Source organism: Mesoplodon densirostris, chromosome 2, assembly GCF_025265405.1.
Source record: "Mesoplodon densirostris isolate mMesDen1 chromosome 2, mMesDen1 primary haplotype, whole genome shotgun sequence".
In the NCBI taxonomy this organism is placed as follows: domain Eukaryota; kingdom Metazoa; phylum Chordata; class Mammalia; order Artiodactyla; family Ziphiidae; genus Mesoplodon; species Mesoplodon densirostris.
This window is the reverse complement of record NC_082662.1, coordinates 156,028,188-156,052,770: the sequence shown is the minus strand read 5'-3', so window position 1 is coordinate 156,052,770 and position 24,583 is coordinate 156,028,188. Positions and strand designations below refer to the sequence as shown.

At 39.7% G+C, this 24,583-nt stretch overlaps 1 protein-coding gene across 6 annotated transcripts in view; it reads left to right on the top strand.

Annotated features, from left to right (window-relative positions):
• FAM20B (FAM20B glycosaminoglycan xylosylkinase) overlaps positions 1–24,583 on the top strand; it is a 42,348-nt gene that overhangs the window by 3,829 nt on the left and 13,936 nt on the right. For 5 of the 6 annotated variants that reach the window (XR_009531217.1, XM_060091203.1, XM_060091199.1 and 2 more), the window contains 3 exons: positions 8,461–8,969; positions 14,442–14,528; positions 18,337–18,446. Coding sequence is in view for 5 of the 6 variants with exons in the window: in XM_060091203.1 (XP_059947186.1) it covers positions 8,593–8,969; positions 14,442–14,528; positions 18,337–18,446 (574 nt within the window). In the remaining variant the exon portion in view is untranslated. Of the gene's footprint in view, positions 1–6,430; positions 6,474–8,460; positions 8,970–14,441; positions 14,529–18,336; positions 18,447–24,583 lie in introns of those variants that run through there. The other variant, XM_060091202.1, reaches the window with a different exon arrangement.

The following is a 24,583-nucleotide window of genomic DNA, read 5'->3' as shown; positions in this document are numbered from 1 at the left end:
TTTTAAAAATTTTTGCAGCTTCTGGTCTTCTGTGGAGTAGCAACGCAGATAACACTGCTTCCTGAAACTGAATGCAAAACAGCTAAATAGGCTTAGTGAGGGTCTGCCTGCCTCTTCTGTATTAGTGGATGAACTTTGTGACCATTATTTTGGCTGCCCAAAGACCTTTTGTTCATTTCTTGTTTCTTATCCTTGGTTTAGATAGTGAATTTGCACTCTGTATAGGTGCATTTATGTCCCTGTAGTTCTTTCTGTAGAAAAAAAGAAAATGATATGGAAATACCAGTGTTGGTTCTCGTTTCAGAAAGCATTGCCAATAATACTTGAAAATTTGGTTCCAGCCTGGTCTTGTATCATTCTTGGGCAATGTTGGACCATCTCCAATCTTCCTTTTAGCATTTCCAGATCATCTTTACTCCCAGTCCCAACCAACACCAGACACCAGCTTGGCAATAGCAGTTGCCTTGAAAGATGGAAGTAAGGTATACAGAAGGCAGCAATTTAAAATTGAGTATATAAAGTTGGTATATATATTTGACATTTCAACATTCTTACTGTACTGTATATCTGAATTCATTACATGACTTAGTTTCCCTATGTCTGTTAAAAAAAAGCCATCTTTAAACCAAAGAGCTGAAGAAATTCTTATAACCATAAAGGTCTCTCTCCCTTGCTCTTCACTCCTTTTATTCAATAAGCATTTTATCCAGTACCTCTTATGTGCCCTGCACTGTGCTAGGTTACTTGGAACTACAAAGCGAGTAAAATATATCCCCTGTCCTTGAGGAACTTAAAATAGGGTAGAGGAGACAGGCATGCCAAAAAATATATGTGTGTATGTATGTGTGTATGTGCATTTATATTCATATATAACAAGGGATCGTGCCTGGAGCCACTCAGCCATAACTCAGCACAGACCTGCTTGGGGTTCCTATTTCTAAAGTGATCTGTGGCCTGTCAGCTTGACATACCCTAGAACATAAAGTTAAAAGTGTGAGGTGTCACTGTTGAATAAAGCTGACATACCTTTTCAAGAACTGTAGTGAACTGAACAATAAAGATGGAAAACATGAAAATCTGAAGTAAACGTTATATGATTTGAAATTCCATATTTCTATGCTATATAATAATTATATTCTATATAGCCTTAAATGGTTGTTAGATACCGATAATTGAGCAGTGAAATACCTGGAACTTAGGAAAGTTCATTATACCTGGTGCATTTGAAAGAGAATGCAGATGCTTAGGCATTTCCTTAGAGTTTCCTAGATCAATGAACACTGCATGTGTTGGTTTTTTAGAACAAATCTCACTAGCAGTATGAGCTGAAGGTTTTTTCTTTTCATTTTTCAAGGAAGAGCATTAGAAGGTTGCCGTAAATCAAGGTTTAAATGGGATAGGTTGCAGGAATTGATTTTTTTTCAAAGAGGGAACAAATACTCCATAGCCTGTTACAGTTTTACTCTCACACCAGGAAGAAAGGCTACTTTTTGCTTCATTAATGCCTGGTGATCATTTTCGTTCCTTCCTTCACAGGGAGCTGTTAGAGGATTTCCCGAAAAAAAAAGTTTACATATGTGAATAAATATTTAAGTGGAAGTGAAAACTGTGAGGAATATATAACACTTGAACCAATTCAGACTATATGGAGATTTGATTTTCTGTACCTGTAACTTAGGTTACTTCAGAGCTTATCTTAAAAGCTTTAGGACCTGCAAAGCTGTCATCTTTAAAGCACAGATTTAATTTTCCAAACTGAAGAATATTGTGAAGGGCATTCTATTCGGCTGTTTTTGTGAAATAGAAAAAGTTCATGCTCCCCATCTGTTTCACTTACATTGAATGTGGTAGAATTGAACTTTGTAGAGAAGAGAAACAGGTTGGTCAGATTAGTGACATAACCTCCCAGTCTTCTGCTTCACTTGGTACCCTCTCTGAAGAAACCTACTTGCTTCCAGCCTTAGCTACTCCTCAAATTTAGGAAAGGATTTAGTTCAGGAATATAAGATTACTAGAACTCTTGGTAATGCAACATAGGTATCCAGCCCCTGACTGTGTAACCCAGAAGACAACATAACCAATGAGCGTTATTTTCTTTGTCATTCTTTCTCCTCAGGAAGTCATCTTTGGGTTTTTGATACGGTAATAATGACCAACGAGAATTACTATAGGTTGTCCAAGCACTAATTTTAGCACAGTACACATGGTAATGACATTCATTTTTAACAATTCTGTGAGTCAGGTAGTAGTGTTCTTATTTCCTTTTCCATATGAGGAAACTGAGGCCCAGAGAGGTTAGCAGGCATTCAGACCCAGGCATTCTGAATCCAGAGCACATATTCTTAACCCCTCTGCTACAGAAGAGTTTATATTTAGAAAGAAGATGAATTAAGCTGTTTCTTAAGTGGAGCATTAGCAGGGAAAGGAAAACTATGTAGGTACTGATTTATGATATTACTTGTTGTTAGATTTTGTCTTAGTTGAAGATTCCCAATTGAACGTGAAAAAGAACAGTATTATGCTGTTGTGGGCAGTGGTGGCAGCAGGAGTACTGGTTTTCTGAGGATAATAGGGGTTTATTCATGTAATAAAAACTGGATGCCATTTGGTATGAGAGGTTTTGACTTCCTAGCTGGAAACACAATGATAAGTGGAGAGATTTCTGAATGCTCTTTATTTTACTTATTGTAATTGTCACTAACCATCAGGAGAGACTGCATTTATTTCTAGGGGGTAGCTGGTAAGAATGTAGCACAGTGCTCTAATGCCACCACCAATTAACAAAAGGGCAGTGTATCAGACTTACCCCAAGGTGAAAGTATGTGTGTTTTAAATTTTTGTTGTTGTTGTACTAAAGGGTTGTAATTTTGGCTGAAGTTTAAAGGTTAGGCTTTATAAACTGGGTGTGTATAGTTGTATGAGTCTCTGAGTGTGTAAGGTTAGCCTTGATTGCTCTAAAGTATGTAAAGGGACTTTAGTAAATGATCCGTTTGAGATTCTGGTTTTTTCTTGTGTTACCTTTAAGAGACCTTAATTATTTATTAATCCAATCTTTATTTGTATTAATGGTTAATTTAATGTCTCCCAAATAGTTGATGTGGACAGAATAGATGTGAGAATGCTGGGTTTTACAAATTACCCCCAAATGTAGTGGCTTAAGACTAAACGATTTGTTGTTTCTCATGACTATATAGATCAACTGTGCCCAGCTGACTGGTTCTTCTGCCCAAATGATATAGGCTGGAGTCAGATGGGTGGCTGTATTTAGCTGGGGCCTCAATTGGAACTGGAATGCCCTTAATGGCTTCACTTCTGTGTCTGGCACTTAGCTGGAGTGGCCAGAATAACTAGGGGCTGGCCAGGTCTCCCATCATTCAGTAGTCTAGCCTGAGCTGCTTTACATAGTAGCTTGGCCCCAAATGGAAGCTGCTAGGTCTTTTTTTTTTTTTTTTTTTTTTTTTTCTTTTTGCGGTATGCGGGCCTCTCACTGCTGTGACCTCTCCCCTTGCGGAGCACAGGCTCCGGATGCGCAGGCCCAGCGGCCATGGCTCACGGGCCCAGCCGCTCCGCGGCATATGGGATCCTCCCAGACCGGGGCACGAACCCGTATCCCCTGCATCGGCAGGCGGACTCTCAACCACTGCGCCACCAGGGAGGCCCTGCTAGGTCTTTTAAGACACCTAACACACAGCCACTTCCACAGCATTCTGTTGATCAAAGCAAGTTACAAAGCTAGGCCAGATTCAGGGGAAGGAAAAATAGATTCCACCTCCTGATGGGAGGAATTGTTGGTGTCTGTCTTTGTAGACAGTCAACCAAAAACTCTTAATTAAATTCAGGTCTTACCTTTTATACTAACCAAACCTTCAGAGGTTTGCTGAGACCAACAGTGACCAAAGAAGTTTGGAAAAGTGGCCTTGTAATTTCTACTCAAGATCAAGGGTGAGGAGATTGTGTGAGTAAACATGATAAGATGTTTTACTAGTTATATAATAAATCCAACCCCCTTCACCATCTCCTTTGTTAATAGCCCTCTGCATGAAATGTTCATACGGAATGTTTTCTTCCAGTATTTGACACTCACAAAGCATGTTACATTCCCTTCATGTGGTAAGAACTTGATTTGACCGCTGACCGCTTTTTTTTCTTTACTCAATAAGGAGTATTACTGAAGGCTTTACTTTAGTTGCTATGAGCAGAAGTTGGGATTTCTTCTCCGTGACCTTCGGAGAAGTAACGTGAGGTTGTCACTTGATCAGAGGGCGACTCAACGTGGCACTGCTACTGATAAGGCTTGGAACCTCACTGGTGGCTTGTGGGAGCCCTTGATAAGATAATAAGTGTTGGGGTGAGGTCTTTGCATGTTCCACAGCAGCCACATATATTGAATTTTATCAGCTGATGACTAACAGATCTTTGCACTGATGTGTAGTTCTGTATGTGTTCCTCCAGACATCAGCCAGATTCTTGAACAGAGGATTCTAGTCTTTATACTAAGACTTCACTTTTTTCTATGTGAACCTGTTTCTTGCAAAACAATTTTTAGTCATAAGTTTATCCTTATGAAACACTTATCAAATGTGTAAGATAGTGTGTGTGTGTGTGTGTGTGTGAGAGAGAGAGAGAGAGAGGGAGAGAGGGAGGGAGGGAGAGTGAGAGAGGAATGAAATATTAGCTTCCATATCAAGCCTCATTTCACTGATGGAGCTGAGAGTGAAACCAGGGTTCAGTACGAAAATTCCTTAATAAGTTTCTACCTTCCAGAACTCCAGTCTGGGAATTTATACCAGCTTTTAGTGTGAAGACTTACACACTTGCCTTTTTATATTTAACATTTTTTGAGTTATGTTATTACCTTGAGACTGTTCTTTGAGGTAGGCTCTGTTTCACATAACCGAAACGTTAAAATAAATGACCATAATATAACTGGACAGTGTTACACTGTTGGATGCATTTATACAGGAGGTGAGGGCATGAAATGTAGCAGGCAGGCTCCTGGGAATGCAAGAGAAGTTTTCATGAATAACTTGGGATATACCCAGTGATCTTGCTTTCATTTTCTTAGTATCTGAAAGGGGGGATCCTCTTAGAAACCCAGTTTGCAGAGTGTACATAGTATGATGTTGTCTCAAGTAAGAAAAGAAGATAATACAGCATGGAAACTGTCTTGGGTACCCTCCCCTCTCAAGCATACAGGAGAGAAGGGGGTCATTGTAAAGAGTGAAAGAGTCTACCATTATTAGAGGATGGAATTATTCTGTATCATGCATCTGATACATTTTTCTGGAATAGGAGTCTTGCAAACTCATAGACTTTTTGTAAAAATTCCGCTAAAACCTCTACCTTGTCGATTTCTTGAATATCATTGTGCTTGCCCTGTAGGCTGAAGGAGTAGCAGGTTTCCAGCTAAAGGAAAACCTCTTTCTGAACTGTCAGTACTCAGAAAAAGAGACTGTACTCTGAAACCACCAACTAAATTGAGTAGAGTGTTGGTAGAGAAGTAGATTCCCAAACACAGGAGAGCTAGTTGAGGACAGCCAGCATTAAGGTGCCAGTTAATACACACTCATTTGATACCGAATACGGAGGAAATTAACAGCAGAGTCCTAAGATACTTGCATAGCCTCATTTGCAGTAGTTTGTTCAGTTTAGGTGAATAATGCATCTACCCTTACTATGCTACGTACTGCAGGGAGTGCAAAGGTAGTTACCATCACTAAGGAGCCAAGATTCTGAGAGGGGGATTGAGAACGACCTACAAGAAGACACTGGATGAGGCAGAATGTAGTTAAGTACTGGTCTAAAGATGAGAGAGGTTAGTTACTATAGAGTGTGAGGAGAGACCAGAAATGGCTTTGGAGATGGCCTTTGAAAGCTTAAGTAGGCTTTAAACAGGAGAAGTTGGGAAGAAAAGATAAGAGCTAGAGGAATTTTGAGAGAGTTCCAGTGAGGAGTGACTTAGGGGACCACGTTTGTGGTGGAAGCTGACAAGTGATGAGTGAAGAGAATGAGAGTGATGCCTAGCAATGTAGATTGGCCGAAGTCATTTAGGGTAGGGCCTTAATGCCTTGCTAAGGGATTTATAGAACTCAGAAATGGTGTGTGATTAGAAATATGATTTTGCTGCATTATCTAGTCTGGATTGGAGGACCTGGAGGCCCAGAGGCAGTTCTTTCAGGGATCCAGTAGAAGGTGCTGAGCACTAAATGAAGTCGATGGCTGTGGGCATGACGGGCAGTTGTCAAATTGCAATCTTACTTTTTCTACCAGGGTGTGGTGACTAATCCCAAACAAGAAAGCTTGTTCAGCCCCTTCGTTAAACCTGCCCTCGCTACTAATCTGCAGAGGTAAACAGTGAAGTGAGGTAACAGTTGAACTCTTCAGCTCACAATAGAAATTTCTGTCCTAGTTGAGTGGATGAATTATCTGCAGCCCTGAACTGATGCATGTGCTCTTCTGAGGCCCATCAGAAGGTAATGAGGTTTCAGAATTGAAAAGCATACAGACTCAGTTTGTTTTGTTTGAATTTTGGAGCTACTAGAACTTCCTGTTGCATTGGTGATTTAAAAAAAAAAAAAAAAAACAAAGAGCCCTCACTCTCCCTAACCTTTGTGATAAATGTTTAGATATAATTTGTTTATATAGCATAAGGGAGGACTTTCTTCTTCTAAAGGAAATGAGCAGCAGCATTAGAAGTTCACGGGTTAACCAGTCTTTGGTCCTGAGGAGGGTTTTGTAGGAAGTGAAAGGCTGTTCATCTGACCCCTTTGTGCCAGAATTGTACCTCAGCAGGAGGTCGTTGCAGCTGGAGGTGCTGAGGAAATGATTCCTGACACAGGGAGATTTCCATGTTACCTTTTACCACTGCAGCCAGAGATGTGTACTGCTGAACAAATAATTGAAGAAGTTGTGTGGTTTAGGTCATGTTGGAACTAGCAAAAACCTCTGAAATCTGCTCTACTAGCATTGCTGTTATCAGTAATCACAGGGAACTGTTTTACTGAGTTTCACACCAAACTTGATACCATCACAGTTACATTTTGGATGTACTTGAGTTGCCTGTGTTTCAGCTAATAGTGTTATGTACTCTCTGGGAGATGATGATACAACAAAACAGGTGGCTGGAGATAATTAGAATTTGAATGTGACTCTCGCTTTCCCATCTTTATGAAAATGAATAGGAAGAGAGATTAATCACCACGAATAAACTGCATGTCAGCAAGCTCTGAGCAAGGTGCTGCCCTTAGAACACACTGTTGCTCTAGTAGACTGTTTTTGGATGTGTTTCCAGCTGTTATTAGGGGAGCAGTCTCCAGTTTGGGTGGGAGTGTCTCAGCCTGAATCGTTTGTCCTATCTTTTGTATTGGTTTTATTTCTTCAATTAATGGTTTGAGTTGTTAAATGAATTGGAGAGTGAAGCAACACCCTGTTATCTTCTTGTCATCTTTGTGTTAGCCCAGTGCGTGCTGCCTGTAGGCATGTAGCAAAGTGAGCTTGTGCATGTTTTTAAATGGCCCTGTGGAGTGGAAAGCAACCTGTCAGCATGCAAATGAGGCTGAATTGTATGTTCTTGACACCCTTGCAAAAATCTTGTATTTGGAATCTTTTAGCTTCAGAATTGACCAGAGGGTGGTGTGCCCCGCACCGGAAGCAGCACTTCTTTATGTCTGTAGCATCAGTATCTTTGTTATGTGCCTGACCAGTCCAGATTTCATAGTGTTGTTCTAGTACCAGGTTTCATTAGTTTTCTGGTCACGTTCTACTAATAGCCAGATGGTATAGGGATGTGTTTTTCCTTTACTTAATTTATCCAGATTTGATTATCCATATTTTACAGGGTTTTTAATTTTGAAAAATAATTAGTAGAAGACTGATTAAGTAGAGGTACATATCTGGGTGTTCGTTGTATTTAAATACATGAATAGCAGATGTGACATGTCCATGATTGCTAGGTATTTGAATTTGGAGAGGGAGTTATCACTCTCCTCTGTACCCTCTTTGGCATTTTTAGGAGTTCCTGTCTTATAACGTGTCATAAGGCTTATATTTGGAGGATATAACTGAAAAGTTACCAAATACTGGTGGTTTTGGATATTCAAAAGTCCTTTATGGATTTTGAAAGGTAAAAATGAAAGTTAAGGAGTTATGCATATCTTAATGTTTTACTTTTTTGTGCTTTTTCCTATTGTTTTGATTTCTAGGAATTGGTAGCCATCCAAATGGCTCCTAGATGGCTCTGCACCCTATTAAAATGGTAGTATTTGCTTTAAAATTTTCATTGTACCCGGTTCTTAACTATTAGGTCCTTCCTTGGACCAGTTCATTTTAAATTATTGGGTCTTCTCGGGCATAGGATTAGCAAGGCTAAAATGGTGAGTAATATATTTGAGGCTTGTAAAAGATTCAGGGGTGGAAGGACAGAATTTCTGATTGAATTGTGCTTTATACTTGGGCTTGCAGGAATTGTGGGAGGCACCTCAGTGAAGAAATGGACCAGTGTGTATAATCATGGAATCTCCTTGCTGACAATCACCACCTGCTCTCCTTGATAAGTGAGAGAGAGTAGTCAGGGGAGAAGGAAAAGAGGTCAACATGAAGCTAAAGCAGCGAGTCGTGCTGTTAGCAATTCTCCTTGTCATCTTTATCTTCACCAAAGTTTTCCTGATTGACAACTTAGATACATCAGCTGCCAACCGGGAGGACCAGAGGGCCTTTCACCGAATGATGGCTGGCTTGCGGGTAGAGCTGGTGTCCAAGCTGGACCACACCTTGCAGTCTCCCTGGGAGATTGCAGCCCAGTGGGTGGTTCCCCGGGAAGTGTACCCTGAAGAGACACCAGAGCTGGGGGCAATCATGCATGCCATGGCCACCAAGAAAATCATTAAAGCTGATGTAGGTTATAAAGGGACACAACTGAAAGCCTTACTGATACTTGAAGGAGGACAGAAAGTTGTCTTCAAACCTAAGCGGTAAGTCTTCATCTTGAAGTTATCTGTGCTGTTTAGTTGTAACTTGGGATTTATACGAGTGCTTATCTCCTTCTCTTGGTATTCTCTTCAGTAAAATGGGAAGGAGAGACCAGAAGATCTCTGAAGTCTCTTCTAGCTCTTAATGTTCCATGATTCTTTGAGTAAGGGAAATTTATAAGAATATGTTTTGGTTCAATATTAGATTGCACATTTTACAGTTAGAGCTATCCTTGATTCTGAAATTTGTCAAGTATCTACTATGTGCCAGATGTTAGAGATACAAAATGAATTGGTTAGGAAATAAGCAACTTGTCACCGTAAGTGTACAATTAAAGACTGGGCAACCACATGTCAGGGATGCTGTGGAGTAGGAGTTACCCAGAGTTGGAGTAGGTTTTGGGTGGGTGACTTAAGTCCTTTTTAGCACTAAAGCTGTGATTCTTTCACTTGAGCTTTGGTTTTGTTTTAATTAATAGGCTTTATTTTATTTTTTAAGCAATTTTAGGTTTACAGAAAAATCAAGGGGAGAGTACAGAAAGTTCCTATATACCCCCTCCCCTCTCTTCCCCAGTCTCTCCAATTACTAACGTCTTCCATCAAATTAGTACATTTGTTACAGTTGATGAGCCAATATTAATTTATTAACTAAAGTCCATAATTTACGTTAAGTTCACTCTTTGTGCTGTACATTCTGTGAGAGTTTCAATAAACTTATAATAAGTATTCACCATTACAGTATCATACAGAATAGCTTCCCTGGCCTCAGCGTCCCCTGTGTTCTATCTATTCATCCTTCCCTTCCTCCCCCTGAACCCCTGGCAACCCCTAATCTTTTTACTGTCTCCATGGTTTTGCCTTTTCCAGAATGCCATATAGTTGGAATCATACCTTTTGTAACCTTTTCAGATTGGCTTCTCTCTGTGTCTTAAGGTTCCTCCATGTCTTTTTGTGGCTTGATAGCTTTTTTTTTTTTTTTTTTTTTGCTAAATAATATTCCATTGTATAGCTGTACCACAGTTTGTTTATCCATTCACCCAATCAAGGTTATCTTGGTTGCCTCCAAGTTTTGGCAGTTATGAATAAAGCTGCTATAAATATTCATGTGCAGGATTTGTGTAGATGTAAGTTCTTAGTTCATTTGGGTAAATACCAAGGAGCACAATTGCTGGATCATATGGTAAGAGTATGTTTAATTTTGTAGGAAACTGCCAGTCTGTCTTCCAAAGTCGCTGTACCATTTTACATTCCCATCAGTAACAAATGAGAGTTCTTGTTATTCCACATCCTCAACAGCATTTGGTGTTGTCAGTGTTTTGGATTTTGGTCATTCTAATATGTGTGTAGTGATATCTCATTGTTGTTTCTTTTACCTGTTTTAAGCAGAGAACTGGGCCATTTTAGTTGCCTCAGTCCAAATTTGAACTAGAGAGGGCTAGATCATATGTTGTTAGACAGTGATCCCTTTGGACTTTTTTAAGGATCTACAGAGATAATTCATGTGGCCATTCTACAGTATAATTAATTTTTTTTAAGTTTTCTGTTTGTATATGGACTTGAAATAGGTTAACATCATGGTGATTTATATTCTTTTGACAGGAATTAGTTACTAGTGGATTTTCTCAACATTTGTAATGTCTAAAATTTTCTGTGTACTAAACATTTTTTTCATTCCTCAGTAGAGCGTTTGAGAAAATTATAACACATCACTTTGGGTCTCTTGCTGGAGTGGGAGAAGAAATATGGAGTGAAGGGGTGCAGAAATCAACTGTGACCAGAGTAGTTGGCTTAGCTCCCTTCATGATCCAAATATCAGTAGATAATAGGCAAGCAGAGAGCTAATATTATTGGAATTCCAGAAATGGAAGGAATCTGCATTTGCCTGGAACTGGGAAGCATGGTGTGTGGAAGATGTGGAAATTAGGAAAGGTTTAAAATGCAGTAGACTTTTGGAGAAAGAAAGTCTGATTGGCAGGTAATGAGGAAAAAGCATAGTTGTGTGGGACTTGGATCTAATTTCTGTTGCATGCACACCATTTGCCGGGCATTACACTAAGTATTTTTGTATCTGTTGATGCTTTTAACCTTTGTCACAACTGTGGGCAGTTGCAGTTCTTATTTCCAGCGTAAGAAACTGAGACTTAGAAAGAATAACTTGAGAAAGAACAACTTGACAAGATCACCCTGCAGTAACTAAGGGAGCTGTCAGAGTGTGAGCAGCTTGTGTTCTGCCACACACGTGTGATTCTCTTAAATTTGTTTTCCTTCCTGTAAGAGAGATGACATGGATCACCCATCATCAAAAATTTGCTACTTTCCTTTTGAAATATGATCTTTGACCTCTTGATTTGTAGCCTGAGAGATCGCAGCATAAGCAGGGTGATAGAAAGAAGACAGACTAAAAACAAAAATTAAATTCATGTAAAAAGAGATGAGTTGCAGGCATTTTGTGTTTAAATAAAAGGATACCCTCTCCACACCCACTCTCTGTACACTAAGAATCGAAGGTGAGATGGGGCAGCAGGAAGTGTTAGAAGGCAGATATTACTGATGGTGCGCAACATTAGTATTAGTCCAGGTGCTTTGCAGATAGGACTGGGGTATTCAGACAAAGCATAACTGGAGGGAGGAAGAGGCCAGACTGGTGACTAGTGGACGTGGCAGCAGATAAATGCATAAGCTAACCTTAGTCACTGTTGCTTCATCTCATATCTCTTACAACCACTGCAGCCTTCCCATTACTTTCCTCTTCCAGACCATCCTGAAATCCACTTTCATTCTTCTCCCAAATACCCATATAATCACTGTGCTCCCCAACTTTAAAACATCCAGGGATTCCCATTGCTCACCAGACAAAACCCAGCCTGCACAGCCTAGTGGCCAGCCCCTCACAGCCTGGTCCTCCTCCCTACACCCAGCTCTTTATTCTTGTCAGTGCGGCCCCTTCCTCCCCCATCACCTTCTGAAGAGCCCTTGTCTACGCCCAGCTCCAGAGATGCTCCTGCCCCTCCTCCCGCAAGCTGTCGAGCCCCTGCAGTAGGTGATAGCGCTCTAGTCACTGCACACAGTGACCTGGGCTGATTACACCCAGCACTCTCCCGGGGTGGGGAAAGTGGGTGCATATTTAAGTGCTTGTAGAAATTGACTCCAGCCCCCAAACACCCAGCAAATTGCTATTCTGACCCTGCGGGCCTCTGAGGCTATTTAGTCCTAGTGTAAGTGCAAATTAATGTTCTTGGTCACATTCTGATGTCCTTCACCAGAAGGATAGGAGTGATTTATTGGCAGTTACTGTATGAATTTTGCTGCTCTGTCAGTGACTTAAGATGGATTGCTCTGTTGAGAGGAGGATCTAAGACCTTTCTGCTAAGTCGAGACGTGCACGTTTCTTTAACAGCCACTTGTGGTTCAGCATTTCTGGAGCCTGGTTGTCCATGTCCTCCTGCCAGAGATGGAAGATTTGTATAGTACATGAAATATATAGGAATACAGTGATGCCTTTATTTGCACATTTTTCCTTACTACATTATTATAAAAGTGATTTTTTTCAGTATATTGGGTTGGCCAAAAAGTTAATGGGGCTTTAAGTAAAAAAAGACATTTTTCACTTTCATGAAGATCTTTATTGAACAGCGTGTTCACTAACTGAACGAACCTTTTGGCCAACCCAATAGCTGTATCCTTTCTGGAAGTAAATTGATTTTCACAGGCAAAAACTGCAGTTATGGTGGGAAAGGAACAAGACGGCAAGGGCCTGGGGGTGGGTAGAAGTCAGTGACTGACCTTAGGAAGTGCTGAAAGGGACCTTGGAGGTCAACTAGTCCAACTACTCATTTTACAGCTGGGGAAAATGAGATCCAGAGTTCTGACTTTCCGTATTTCTCATAACCAAAGCATGAACTAAGGATTCACACCTTTGGACTCCAATGCAGTTCTTTCATTTTGATTCTTCTTCCTTTCCCTTTTCCTTCCCTCCCTGTTTCTCCAGCCTACTCCCAAAGTTCCTGGATTTTTCTAGGGTTTTACATTTCACTCCAAGCAGCCTTTCCATGTACTGGAAAGTTCTCTAATGTTTCACTGAAAGGAGTGGACTGCACATCACCACAGATCTTCCTGTGGCTCCTCTGGAGTCCTGAGAAATAAGGTATTCAAGGACTGTCGCCCAGCTTTATGGACAGCCTGCAGCTGTAGTGGAGAGAGAAGTGCTTGAATAGTGTCAGCTTTTGCTGCAGTCCTGTGTAAAAATTGAGACTTTTAATTTGGAGGTAACAGGTGTAATCCTTGGCAGCCTAAATGATGCTTTGACACTAGAAACAAAAAAATATGTTTGAGTATATATATATTTTTTTTCTTTTTTTCTTTTTTTCTTTTTTTTTTTTTTTGCGGTACGCAGGCCTCTCACTGTTGTGGCCTCTCCCATTGAGGAGCACAGGCTCCAGACGCGCAGGCTCAGCGGCCATGGCTCACGGGCCCAGCCGCTCCGCGGCATGTGGGATCTTCCCGGACCGGGGCACGAACCCGTGTCCCCTGCATCGGCAGGCGGACTCTCAACCACTGCGCCACCAGGGAAGCCCATGTTTGAGTATATTGACCATGCTAGGAAGAAACTGGTGTCCAACCAGGTGGTTTTGCGTGTCTGTCTTCTAACATAAATGTTTCATCACTTTGATTTGAAAATGTGTTTGGTGGACATGGTTTTACTTTTATTCTGTGGTCATTTATGATGAAGGTCACTGCCTTGTATAGTACCGTTTCCCACTTCCCCATGGCCTTTTCAGCATTGGAGATCCAAGTGTCCTTAGTGGAGTGGCTCCTCTTCACGTCATTCTCAACTTATTTCTGTCTTGTAAAGCCTGATAGATCTCCTTTTGATTGAGGAAATGCAAGTGAACAGTAGAGGTCATAGGTGAATTGTGTCTAGTTCTTCCCATTAACAGGGAAGGCAAATGTACCTTTGCCTCCTTGTTAACAAGAACAGAGGCATATCCAGACCATTTTTTTCCCCAAGAAATTTAAACTTCTCTAATAAGCCTTGCCATAGCCATTCTGGTAAGCCTTGCCATATTTTCCTTTTACTTCAGCTTAGTCTAATAAACATTTCAGTAGACATTTATTAAGCATGAACTATAGGCTTAACACTGTGCTGAAGATACAAAGATGGTCCTCACCTTCCAGAAAAGTACCTTATAGTTTTACTTAAGCTACATTGAAAGTCTTTTAGAGGGATAAAAATAACATCTGTGTTTTATTCATAGAATGATTGCAGAGGTAGATGTATAATTCTAGTTTTCTTCTCCACTTCATCTTCACCACATCAACCAGTGATCTATGCTAATCCATGACTGTTCTCAGGATTGACAAAGAAGTTTTCTAGAGCAAAATTAGGCTTGTAAATTTCTATTCTGCCTCTTGTGCTGTCGCCTCTGGTACTGATGTAATTCATGTCTACATCTGTGCTTCCCATTCACTCTGCAGGTATAACCGAGACTATGTGGTAGAAGGGGAACCTTATGCTGGTTATGATAGACACAATGCAGAGGTAGCAGCCTTTCATTTGGACAGGTATGTGTAATCACAGTGGGTTACATTCATTTTGTTTCCTTTTAGAAATATCTTAGGACTTGTGGATGCCTTTCAAAGGAATGTAATAAAAAAATGAAATCTAATAACTTTAGCTTGTTACCTACTTTAGATAACTGATTAATTCCATTAAATTTGTATGAGTTCCTCATTATTTGGGTGGTACTAGGAGTACCAAAGTAAATGTCTTAACTCCAGGCTTTTTTAGGTCATTTCATTCTGTTATGCCCTCTCTCATTGGCATGAGTGAAGATGTTCTTGGTAAATAAAATGGCAGGAAGAAAACCAGAGTTTGAATTCAAGTCCCTAAATTGAACTGGTCACTAATTGGGCCTGGCAGTCCTGATTTTTGTTTTGTTTTGATTTTGTTTTAAATAATACTCACTTATCCTCATATGCTAGAAACATATAGCATGACATATATGTGAATTTTATTGTCCTTCATACAAAATATGCACAGCTTCAATAACGAGGATAATTCTAACAGGGAAAATAGATGTGAATTCTAAATGTATAAGTTTATTAGGAAAATTAATACTTTTTTAGCAAGTTACTAATCAGGATCCTTGTAACTGAATTGTCTAGTATCCCAGTTGCTCCTCTGATCAGCTCTTTAATCAGGGCATATTGGTAGACTTTAAAAGAAATTATTCACAATATTTTAAAAATGAATCTATAGGGCCTCCCTGGTGGCGCAGTGGTTAAGAGTCCGCCTGCCGATGCAGGGGATACGGGTTCGTGCCCCGGTCTGGGAGGATCCCATATGCCGCGGAGCGGCTGGGCCCGTGAGCCATGGCCGCTGGGCCTGCGCATCCGGAGCCTGTGCTCCGCAACGGGAGAGGCCACAACAGTGAGAGGCCCGCATACCGCAAAAAGAAAAAAAAAAAAAAATGAATCTATAAGGAAACCAGAAGAAAATAAAGGTGAATTTTTGTCTTTTTTCTGGATTAGGAAGGATTTTCTAAGCATAAAAGCCATAATTTAAAAATCACAAAGAAAAAAATAGATTCAACTAAATTAAAAAAAAATTAACTCATGTCAAGAAACATCAAACAAAATTTAAAAGCAAACTTAGGAAAATACTTGAATCTAATATAATCTAAGCATTAATAGCCTTAATATATAAATCTTTAGAAAATCTTATACATGCTCTAAAACGCTAGTAGAAAATGGTCTAAGAACACAGTTGGTTGAATAGAAATTACTGATTGCTAATAAATATGACAGAGGGAGTTCATCTTCACTAGTAATAAAATAAAATCCAAGGAATTCCCTTGTGGTCCAATGGTTAGGACTCTGCACTTTAACTGCTGTGGGCCAGGATTCAATCCCTGGTCAGGGAACTAAGATCCCACAAGCCGTGCAGCGTGGCCAAAAAAAAATCCAATTGAAACAATGGGATACTATTTTCTCCTACTGAAAATGGCAAAGATTAGAAAACAGATAATACTTTATTGGCAGGAATACATTAATGTTCGTATACTGCTTCTGTCATTGTTAATTGGTTCAGTCATTGTTTTAAGAACTCCGGCATTATGTATCAAAAACCTTAATGTTCATACCCTTTGAATGAGTAACTACCTTTTTATGCAAACATCCCAGATTGTTCTAGGAAGTACCCTAGAGAATCAGAAATTCAAAGATACATACACCAAGATCTTAGCTGGTAGTATTTTCAGTAGTGAAAATATGGAAGCAATCTAAACATCTAATGAAAGGGAAGAATTAAATAAATGTTTGTTCACAATACCATGAATTTTCACTGCCTCTTCTAAGGCCTAGTGGGAAAGAGTTGGATAAATCCTACTCATCACTTAATTGCACATTAGTATCAGTCTTTCCAAGACCTCGTTTGTTTCCTTATTTTCTTCATCCCTAGACCCCTTCCTGTTTCTCTGTTGATGGACACCAGCAGTTCATGAAGATCTTTTTCCCATATCCATACCAATATTTTATATTATCCAACATACTAATTTTAGTTAATCTAATATATGTAAAGTGGTATCTCATTGTTATTTTATATTCCCCCAATTATGGGTAGAGATTAGTACCTCCTTTGCACAGCACAACACCTGTTTGTTAACTTAGAGTGAAGTGGTCTTTGTATGGAAATTACTTTTGATGTTAATTAAATGTAATCACATTTCTATTTATTTATTTATTTTTGTGGCCTCGCCACACAGCATGCAGGATCCTAGTTCCCTGACCAGGGATCTGACCTGTGCCCCTTGCAGTGGAAGCACTGAGTATTAACGAGTGGACTGCCAGGGAAGTCTCTATAATGTTTCAATTTATCACCTGTGCTTTGGGGGTCTTGTATTTTAAAGCCCTTCCCTCCCTCAGAGTCTGAAAGATATTCTGTGGCCAGTCCCCCTACCCCTTTTGTTAACTGCCCCATCCAAGCCCAGGTGCCACTGGACATGGCTTCCCAGCACTAAGTGGCTGCTGTTCTTTGAAGGTCTGACAACAGTCAATGGGGAGAAAAAATACTTCCCCACTTTCTTTCCCACCTTATACTTTTCTGCTCTGGGTTGCTATTTCTCCATTACATTAGGATTTAACCACCTCCTCTGGCTTCAGGAAGTTCTCTCATTTTTTATGTTATTTTGACATCTATTGATCTCCTTGCTTTTGTGGCTTTTCTAAAAATAAGTTTAGGACAGAGTCAGTCAGCAGCCCTGAACAATGGATTATTTATTGCACAGTCATTTTTTTTTAACATCTTTATTGGAGTATAATTGCTTTACAATGGTGTGTTAGTTTCTGCTTTATAACAAAGTGAATCAGTTATACATATACATATGCCCATGTGCACAGTCATTTTTAAAGGCTTTTCTAATAACATGAGAAAAGGCTCATGATACAATGATGAGTGAAAAGCAGGAGACAGAAGTGCATATAACATAATCTCAATTGTGTATATACACACAAGAGTGAGTATGTGTTTATATATACATGTGAAGGAAAAAATGGTCTTAGGCCGAAATGGCAGTAGTTACTTCTCGGTTGTGGAATTATGGATGATTTTAATTTTCTCCCATAAATTTTCTGTGTGTTCGAAATCCTGCCCCTCCAACTTTTCTTCAGCGAGTGTGTATTTTTTAGCCAGAAAATTTCCTTTTTTAAAAAAAATGATGGTGCTCAACGATAAGGTTGCACTCTTAGACCATTAGAAGTATCCTCAAATGTATCTATATATAAGTTGTCCTGTGAGTTTATCATTTTAAATTAATCTGTCTAGTTTTCTGTCAATGTTTTATGTAAAGGTTTGAAGCCCTGTATGGGTTTAGGCCCAATTTTTTTTAATGCTTTGTTAAATTTTAAAATTTTATTATGAAAAATTTCTAACAGACGTAGAAAGAGTAGTATAGTGAACCCATATACCCACTCCCTAGGTTTAACAGTTGCTCACATTTTGCTAGATTTGTCTTACATAAATTATTTACATCTTGATATTAAATTCATAAATATATGTACCTCTAAAATGTAACGTAAATGTAATGTAAACCTGTAAAATATAATGTAATATGTACCTTACCAGCAATCAGCAATACCTTTACACACCTAATATGATTAACCATGATTTTTAAGACTACTGTTTAGGGAATTCCCCGGCAGTCCTGTGGTTAGTGGTTAAGACTCTGCGCTCTCACTGCCAGGGGCCCGGTTCGATCCCTGGTTGGGGAACTAATATCCCTCAAGCTGCACAATACAGCCAAAAAAAAGAAAAAACTACTGTTTAAAATATATCCCCAAAGATTTTTCTCTTCTGTTCAACCTTCCAAACCAGGATTCTGGGTTTCCGCCGAGCCCCCTTGGTGGTTGGCAGATTTGTTAATCTGCGGACAGAGATCAAGCCTGTTGCCACGGAACAGCTCTTGAGCACCTTCCTAACTGTAGGTAAGGAGGTTATAGAGGACGTTTAGGTAAGGGAATAGTTAATAAATTAAATGGGGCATCATTGAGCAAGCTGGCTCATGACTTTTAGGAACTGAAGAACTCAAGGGACTACAAAAGCAAATCAGGCAACTTGTTCTCAGAGTACTGGGGGAAATAGATCTAAAGGTGGATGGCAGGAAATTGAAAGTTTTCCCTAATGCACGCTTTGTGTGTCTCTGAAGTAGGAAGTGAGATCATTTACGACAGTGTAATTAGGGGATAACTTTATTTCCTTCTGCTTGATCTTAAACTAAATCTCAAACTCGAAATTTGGTCTAAATCAGTTACTGTCTGTGTATCATTGCCTTGGTGGTTTTTATCATACTCCTGTGCTTTCTTGGGAACTGTTTCCTGTCTCCTGAGAATTGAGCAAACCTTAAGGCAACTCTATAAGAGGGTCAGAAATTCCCTTGTAGAGTTGCCCTTGGGCCTGGAAGATCACCACTGCCTCCTCCTACTCTGCAAAGGTTAGCCTATGTAACTCTTTGTGTGTGGAACTGACTGCCATCCCTCTGGCCTCTGTTCTCCATTGTCACACTCTGAGATAAGGGGTCTGGGCTAGAATTCTCACTCCTGTTCTCCTTGCAGACATAGTGAGAATGGGAGGAATTCAGAGGTGCTGTGGTCTCTTGTCTGAGCCTCCTCAGGGTGCCATTTTCAATGACACAGTACTCTGCGTTGATATGACTGTTGAAATAGACATTGCAAGATGAACTTCAACTTGCTTTGCTAGAGTGAATGGATTTACATTTATAATGAGGTGAAACTGAATATTTAAAGCACTTTTGACAGATTCATCATTCAGAATTTAAACTTATCAGGCTAGGGCTCTGCTGTTCTTACAAATAACCAGAAGCATACAGTGTCACTGATTCATTTCATATATTTTCTAATCACTTCTGCTTGTCCAATTTTATGCTTAGGCAAACATGCATTCCTGATGGATGAGAAGAATAGGCCTGCTGTCTAGAGACTCAGAGAAGGTTAACTCTCATATATTGTGCAAGGTGCAGGGGAAGGGAGAGGCCAGAAAAAGGTTTGTAGAGGAGGTTATTAACACTTGGGCTGAGTATTGAAGAATCCATAGACGCTACCCAGGCTGCCAAGAGGGAAGGGCATTGGGCAAAATAACAGGAAGTATAATGGAAGTGAGGGCACAAAGACCTGAAAGTACAAAGGACTGGTACATTTAGAGAAAAGCTCCTGGATACACTCTATAGCATAGGGCAGTGTCTTAGTGTGGCTGCTATAACAAGATATCATGGACTGTGTGGCTTAAACAATAGGGATTTATTTTTCACAGTTCTGGATACTGGAAGTCCAAGATCAGGTTGCCACCATGGTTGGGTTCTGGTGAAAGCCCTCTTTGTGATTCACAGGCAGCAGTCTTCTTTCTGTATCCTCACATTGCAGAGAAAGAATGAAAGAGGAATCATCTCTATCATGTCTCTTCTTATAAAGGCACTAATCCCATCATGAGGACTCCTCCCCAAAATCCCACCTCCAAATACCACCATATTGGGGCTTCACCCTGTGAATTCTAGGGGGGTCATGAACATTCAGTCCATAGCAGGCAGGTAGAGGGATTGGCTGGAGATGGGTTTTAAATAATGGACTGACCTTAGCACAATTTTTAAAATGTATTACTGGATAACTTGGTATAATGATAACTAAATTTTGTATAGCCCTTGCAACTTGACAAAGCACTTTCACACAGTTACCTTATTTAATCCTCTTGACAAGCGTGCAATAAGTAGGGGAGATTTATCCACATTTCAGACCTGAGAAAGAGGTTTAAAAGAGTTAAATGACTTTCCCAAATTCACAAAGCTACTAATTGTTAGCCAGGATTCAAACCCAGATTTTGAGACTAAAATATTTGATCTGCTTGTATTCTTCTATATTCATTCATTTATTTATTGAACAAAATTTTGTTTCACTCTGTGTGGCAGGCTCTGAACTAGGTGTTGAATATACAAAAATGAATGACACCTTCCTGCCTTCAAGGAGCTTTATCTAATGGGGGAGCCAGACATATACAGAGGGCCTGTGGGAATGTGGAGGGGAAGAAGAGGGTGTCTAGAAGTTAGGGCTAGAGTGATAGTTTCAACAAAGTCTTAAAGGGTGAATAGCAATCCTGCAGGAAGATACAGTGGGAAAGAACACCCTAGGTTTGGAAAAGGACTCTTAACCTTTTTTTGTGCAAGTGAAGTTTCTAGAGAAGTTTCTGAATCCTTTCTCAAAATAATGTTTTTAAATACATAAATTAAAATACGTAGACTTATAAACAAAACTAATAATATTGAAGTACATATTTTTTAACCTAAAATTACAAAAAGCTAATTTGTGATAGGGTAACTTGTGCTTCGTTATTTACACATTAAATAACAAGATTTAGAGTGATCTAGTAACTACCATAATTTCGGACCAGAAATATAAATGATACTCTGCAGTGTCTGCAACAATGCTAATATGATATGAAAAATGTATTGATTTCTTCTGTTGAGAAAGTCACAGGTAATGCTAATACTGTGGTTTGCTGCCTACTATCATAACTGAAGGAAATGCTAAGTTTCAGGTAGAAGTTGGTGAAAATAAAAATGTAATTTTGTTTCCATCCAGTTCACAGGCTCCCTGAGTTAACCCTGTTCTAGGTGGAGGACAGAGCAGAGACAAGAGTGACAAGAAATGAGAGAAGAGCATATGGCAAGCGCAGGAGACTGTGTGGTTGAGCTGAAGTAGAGACTTTCTCCTTAGGCACTGGGAGGCCATGGAAAAGAGTTTGAATGTGGAAAGATCAGATCTGAGTTTCAGAAAACGAATTGTAGCAGCCTTGTGGAGGATGAATGGGGAAGGGCAAGCTGAGATGACAGCCCTTGGGGCTGTTGTAGCAAATGCACATGCAGTGAGTCCAAACTAAAACCTGGACATCTAGGGGATACTCAAGAACTGGAATGGAAGGAATTTGGTGAACATTTGGGCTGAGTGAGACAGTTGAGAGAGAGGAAAAAGTTAAAAATGACTCCTAAATTTCTGGATTGGATGACTAAGTGTATAATGAAGCTGTTAGCTATCTTAGGAATATATAGAAAGGAGCAGACTTAGGGAGATGGAGCAGAGGAAGATAATGAATTTAATTCTGGATATTTTGTTTCCTTGCGTAAAATAATAAGAAATAGATATATTGGATTCTGTCCCCAGTTCCTGACACACAGCTCCTAAAACCCTTGTAAATTCCTAAGTGGTAGGAACACTAGGAGCATATCTTGTTCTATTGAGGTGATTCTGGGTTGGTTCCTGGATGCCTCCTGGATGGAGGCTGTTCACCAGAAAGAACAAGCCATAATTAGAAGCTTGGAATTTTCAGCCCCCCATCCTTGCCCTTTCTCCAGAGAAGGGAGAGGAGCTGGAAATAACGGATCATGGCTGGAGTTACTAATTGATCTTGCCTACGTAAGGAAGCCTCTGTAAAAATTCCAACAGTACGGGGTTCGGGGAACTTTACAGGTTGGTGAACCAAAAGTTTCCATGTGCCACCATGCTAGGCCCCAAACTCCACAAAGACAGAAGCTTCTTTGTTCAAGACCTCGACCTATGTATCTCTTCATTGGCTCTTGATTGATACCCTTTGTAATAAACCAGTAATCTAGGGAGTAAACTGGTTTCCCAAGACCTGTGAGCCGCCCTAGCAAATTTTTTTTTTATTGAGGTATAATTGTACATTATGTTAGTTTCAGATGTACAACATAATAATTCAGTATTTGTACATATTGTGAAATGATCACCACAATAAGTCTAGTTAACAAACATCACCATATATAGGTACAGAATTTTTTTTTTTCTTGTGAGGAGAACTTTTGAGATCTGTTCACTTAGCAACTTTCAAATATCCAGTACAGTATTATTTACCATAGTCATCATCCTGATGACTTATTTTATAACTGGACATTTGTACCTTTTGATTCCCTTCACCCATTTCTCCCACCTCCCGACCCCCCAGCCTCTGGCAACCACCCATCTGTTCTCCGTATCTGTGAACTTGGGTTTATTTTGTTTCGTTTTGTTTTAGATTCTGTAAGTGAGATCATACAGTATTTATCTTTCTCTGACTTATTTCACTTAGTGTAATGCCCTCAAGGGCCGTCAGTGTTGTTGCTAATGGCAAGATTTTATTCTTTTTTATGGCTGAGTAATATTCCATTGTATATATACCACATTTTTTTTCTTTATCCATTCATACATTGATGAGTACTTAGGTTGTTTCCATACCTTGGATATTGTAAATAGTACTGCAGTGAATATGGGGGTGCAGATATCTTTTTGAATTAGGGCTTTTGTTCTCTCTTCAGTTAAATACCTAGAAGTAGAATTGCTGGATCATATGGCAGTTCTATTTTTAATTTTCTGAAGAACCTCCATACTGTTTTCCACAGTGGCTGCACCAATTTATCTTCCCACCAGTGATGCACAAGGGTTCCCTTTTCTCCACAGCCTTACCAACACTGGTTATTTCTTGTCTCTTTGATGATAGCCATTCTGACAGGTATGAGGTGATGTCTTATTGTGGTTTGATTTGCATTTCCCTTGTGATTAGTGATGTTGAGCACCTTTTCATGTATCTGTTGCCCACTTGTATGTCTTCTTTGGAAAAATGTCTATTCAGATCTTCTGCTCATTTTTTAATTGGATTATTTTTTTGCTATTGAGTTATATGAGTTCTTTATATATTTTGGATAGTAACCGCTTATCAGATATATGATTTGCAAATATTTTCTCCCATTCAGTAGGTTGTCTTCTTGTTTTGTTGATGGTTTCCTTTGCTGTACAGAAGCTTTTTGGTTTGATGTAGTCCCACTTGTTTATTTTTGCTTTTGTTGCCTTCGCTTTTGGTGTCAAATCCAAAAAATAATTGCCAAGACCAATGTCAAGGAACTCACTGCATATGTTTTCTTCTAGGAGTTTTATGGTGTCAGGTCTTAAGTTCAAGTCTTTAATCCATTTTGAGTTAATTTTTGCATATGTTATAAAATAGTTGTCCAGTTTCATTCCTTTGCATGTGACCGCCCAGTTTTCCCAGCACCATTTATTGAAGAGACTGTCCTCTCCCTGTTGTATATTCTTTACCCTAGCAAATTAATCGAACCCAAACAGGGGCTCATAGGGACCTCTAATTTATAGCCAGCTGGTCAGAAGCACAGGTGACAGCCTGGACTTGCAATTGCCATCTGAAGTGGAGGGCAGTCCAATGGGACTGAGCCTTTAACCTGTGGAGTCTGATGCTATCTCCAGGTAGATAGTGTCAGAATTAAGTTAAATTGTAGGACACCCAGCTGGTGTCCAAGAATTGCTTGGTGGTGGGGGAAAACCCACACACAGTGAAATTGGGTGCAGAATCTCACCTTGACAGGAACATCCAGGAGTAAATGTTGACTAGTTATTTAGGAGCTAAAATCTGTAGCTTAGGCGAGAAGTGTGGGCTGGAGCTGTAGATTTTATTATCATAGGTGGTAGTTCATCCAAGGAGAGCATGGAGATCGAGGTCATCAGAAAACCAGTTTTAAAAGTTTGGTGCATCCAGGAAATAGTGAAAGATTTGGAGCCTCAGGTTCATGGCTATAAAACTGGAATATTGAGGTCAGGAAAGGTAGATTGGAACCAGATTATTCATAATAAATAGCTGGCATTGATTGGTCCGTGACAATGTGTCAGGCACTGTGCTGAACATTACTGGGGATTGTCTCTTTCACTCTTCACAACCCAAGGGTGGAAGAACTGTTACATTATCTCCGTTTTACAGAGGGAGCTTAGAAAGGTGAAATTACGTGCTCAATGTCATGCAGTCTGATGCCTATTTGGAGTCTATATTTTGATCCCACAAACCTGACCTTAGATTGCCCCTTTAGCCAGTACACCTGACTCCATTCGGTTATAAAGGGTCTTATTTACCAAACTCAGAAGTTTGGATTTTGTCACATAGGCAACAGATATCCTACACCAAGCAATGTTTTGTTTTGTTTTTTTATGTTTTTTGAATCAGTAATACATTCCCACAACTCACAATTTTTAAAAAATATGGAAAGGACTGCACTGAAAAGCCT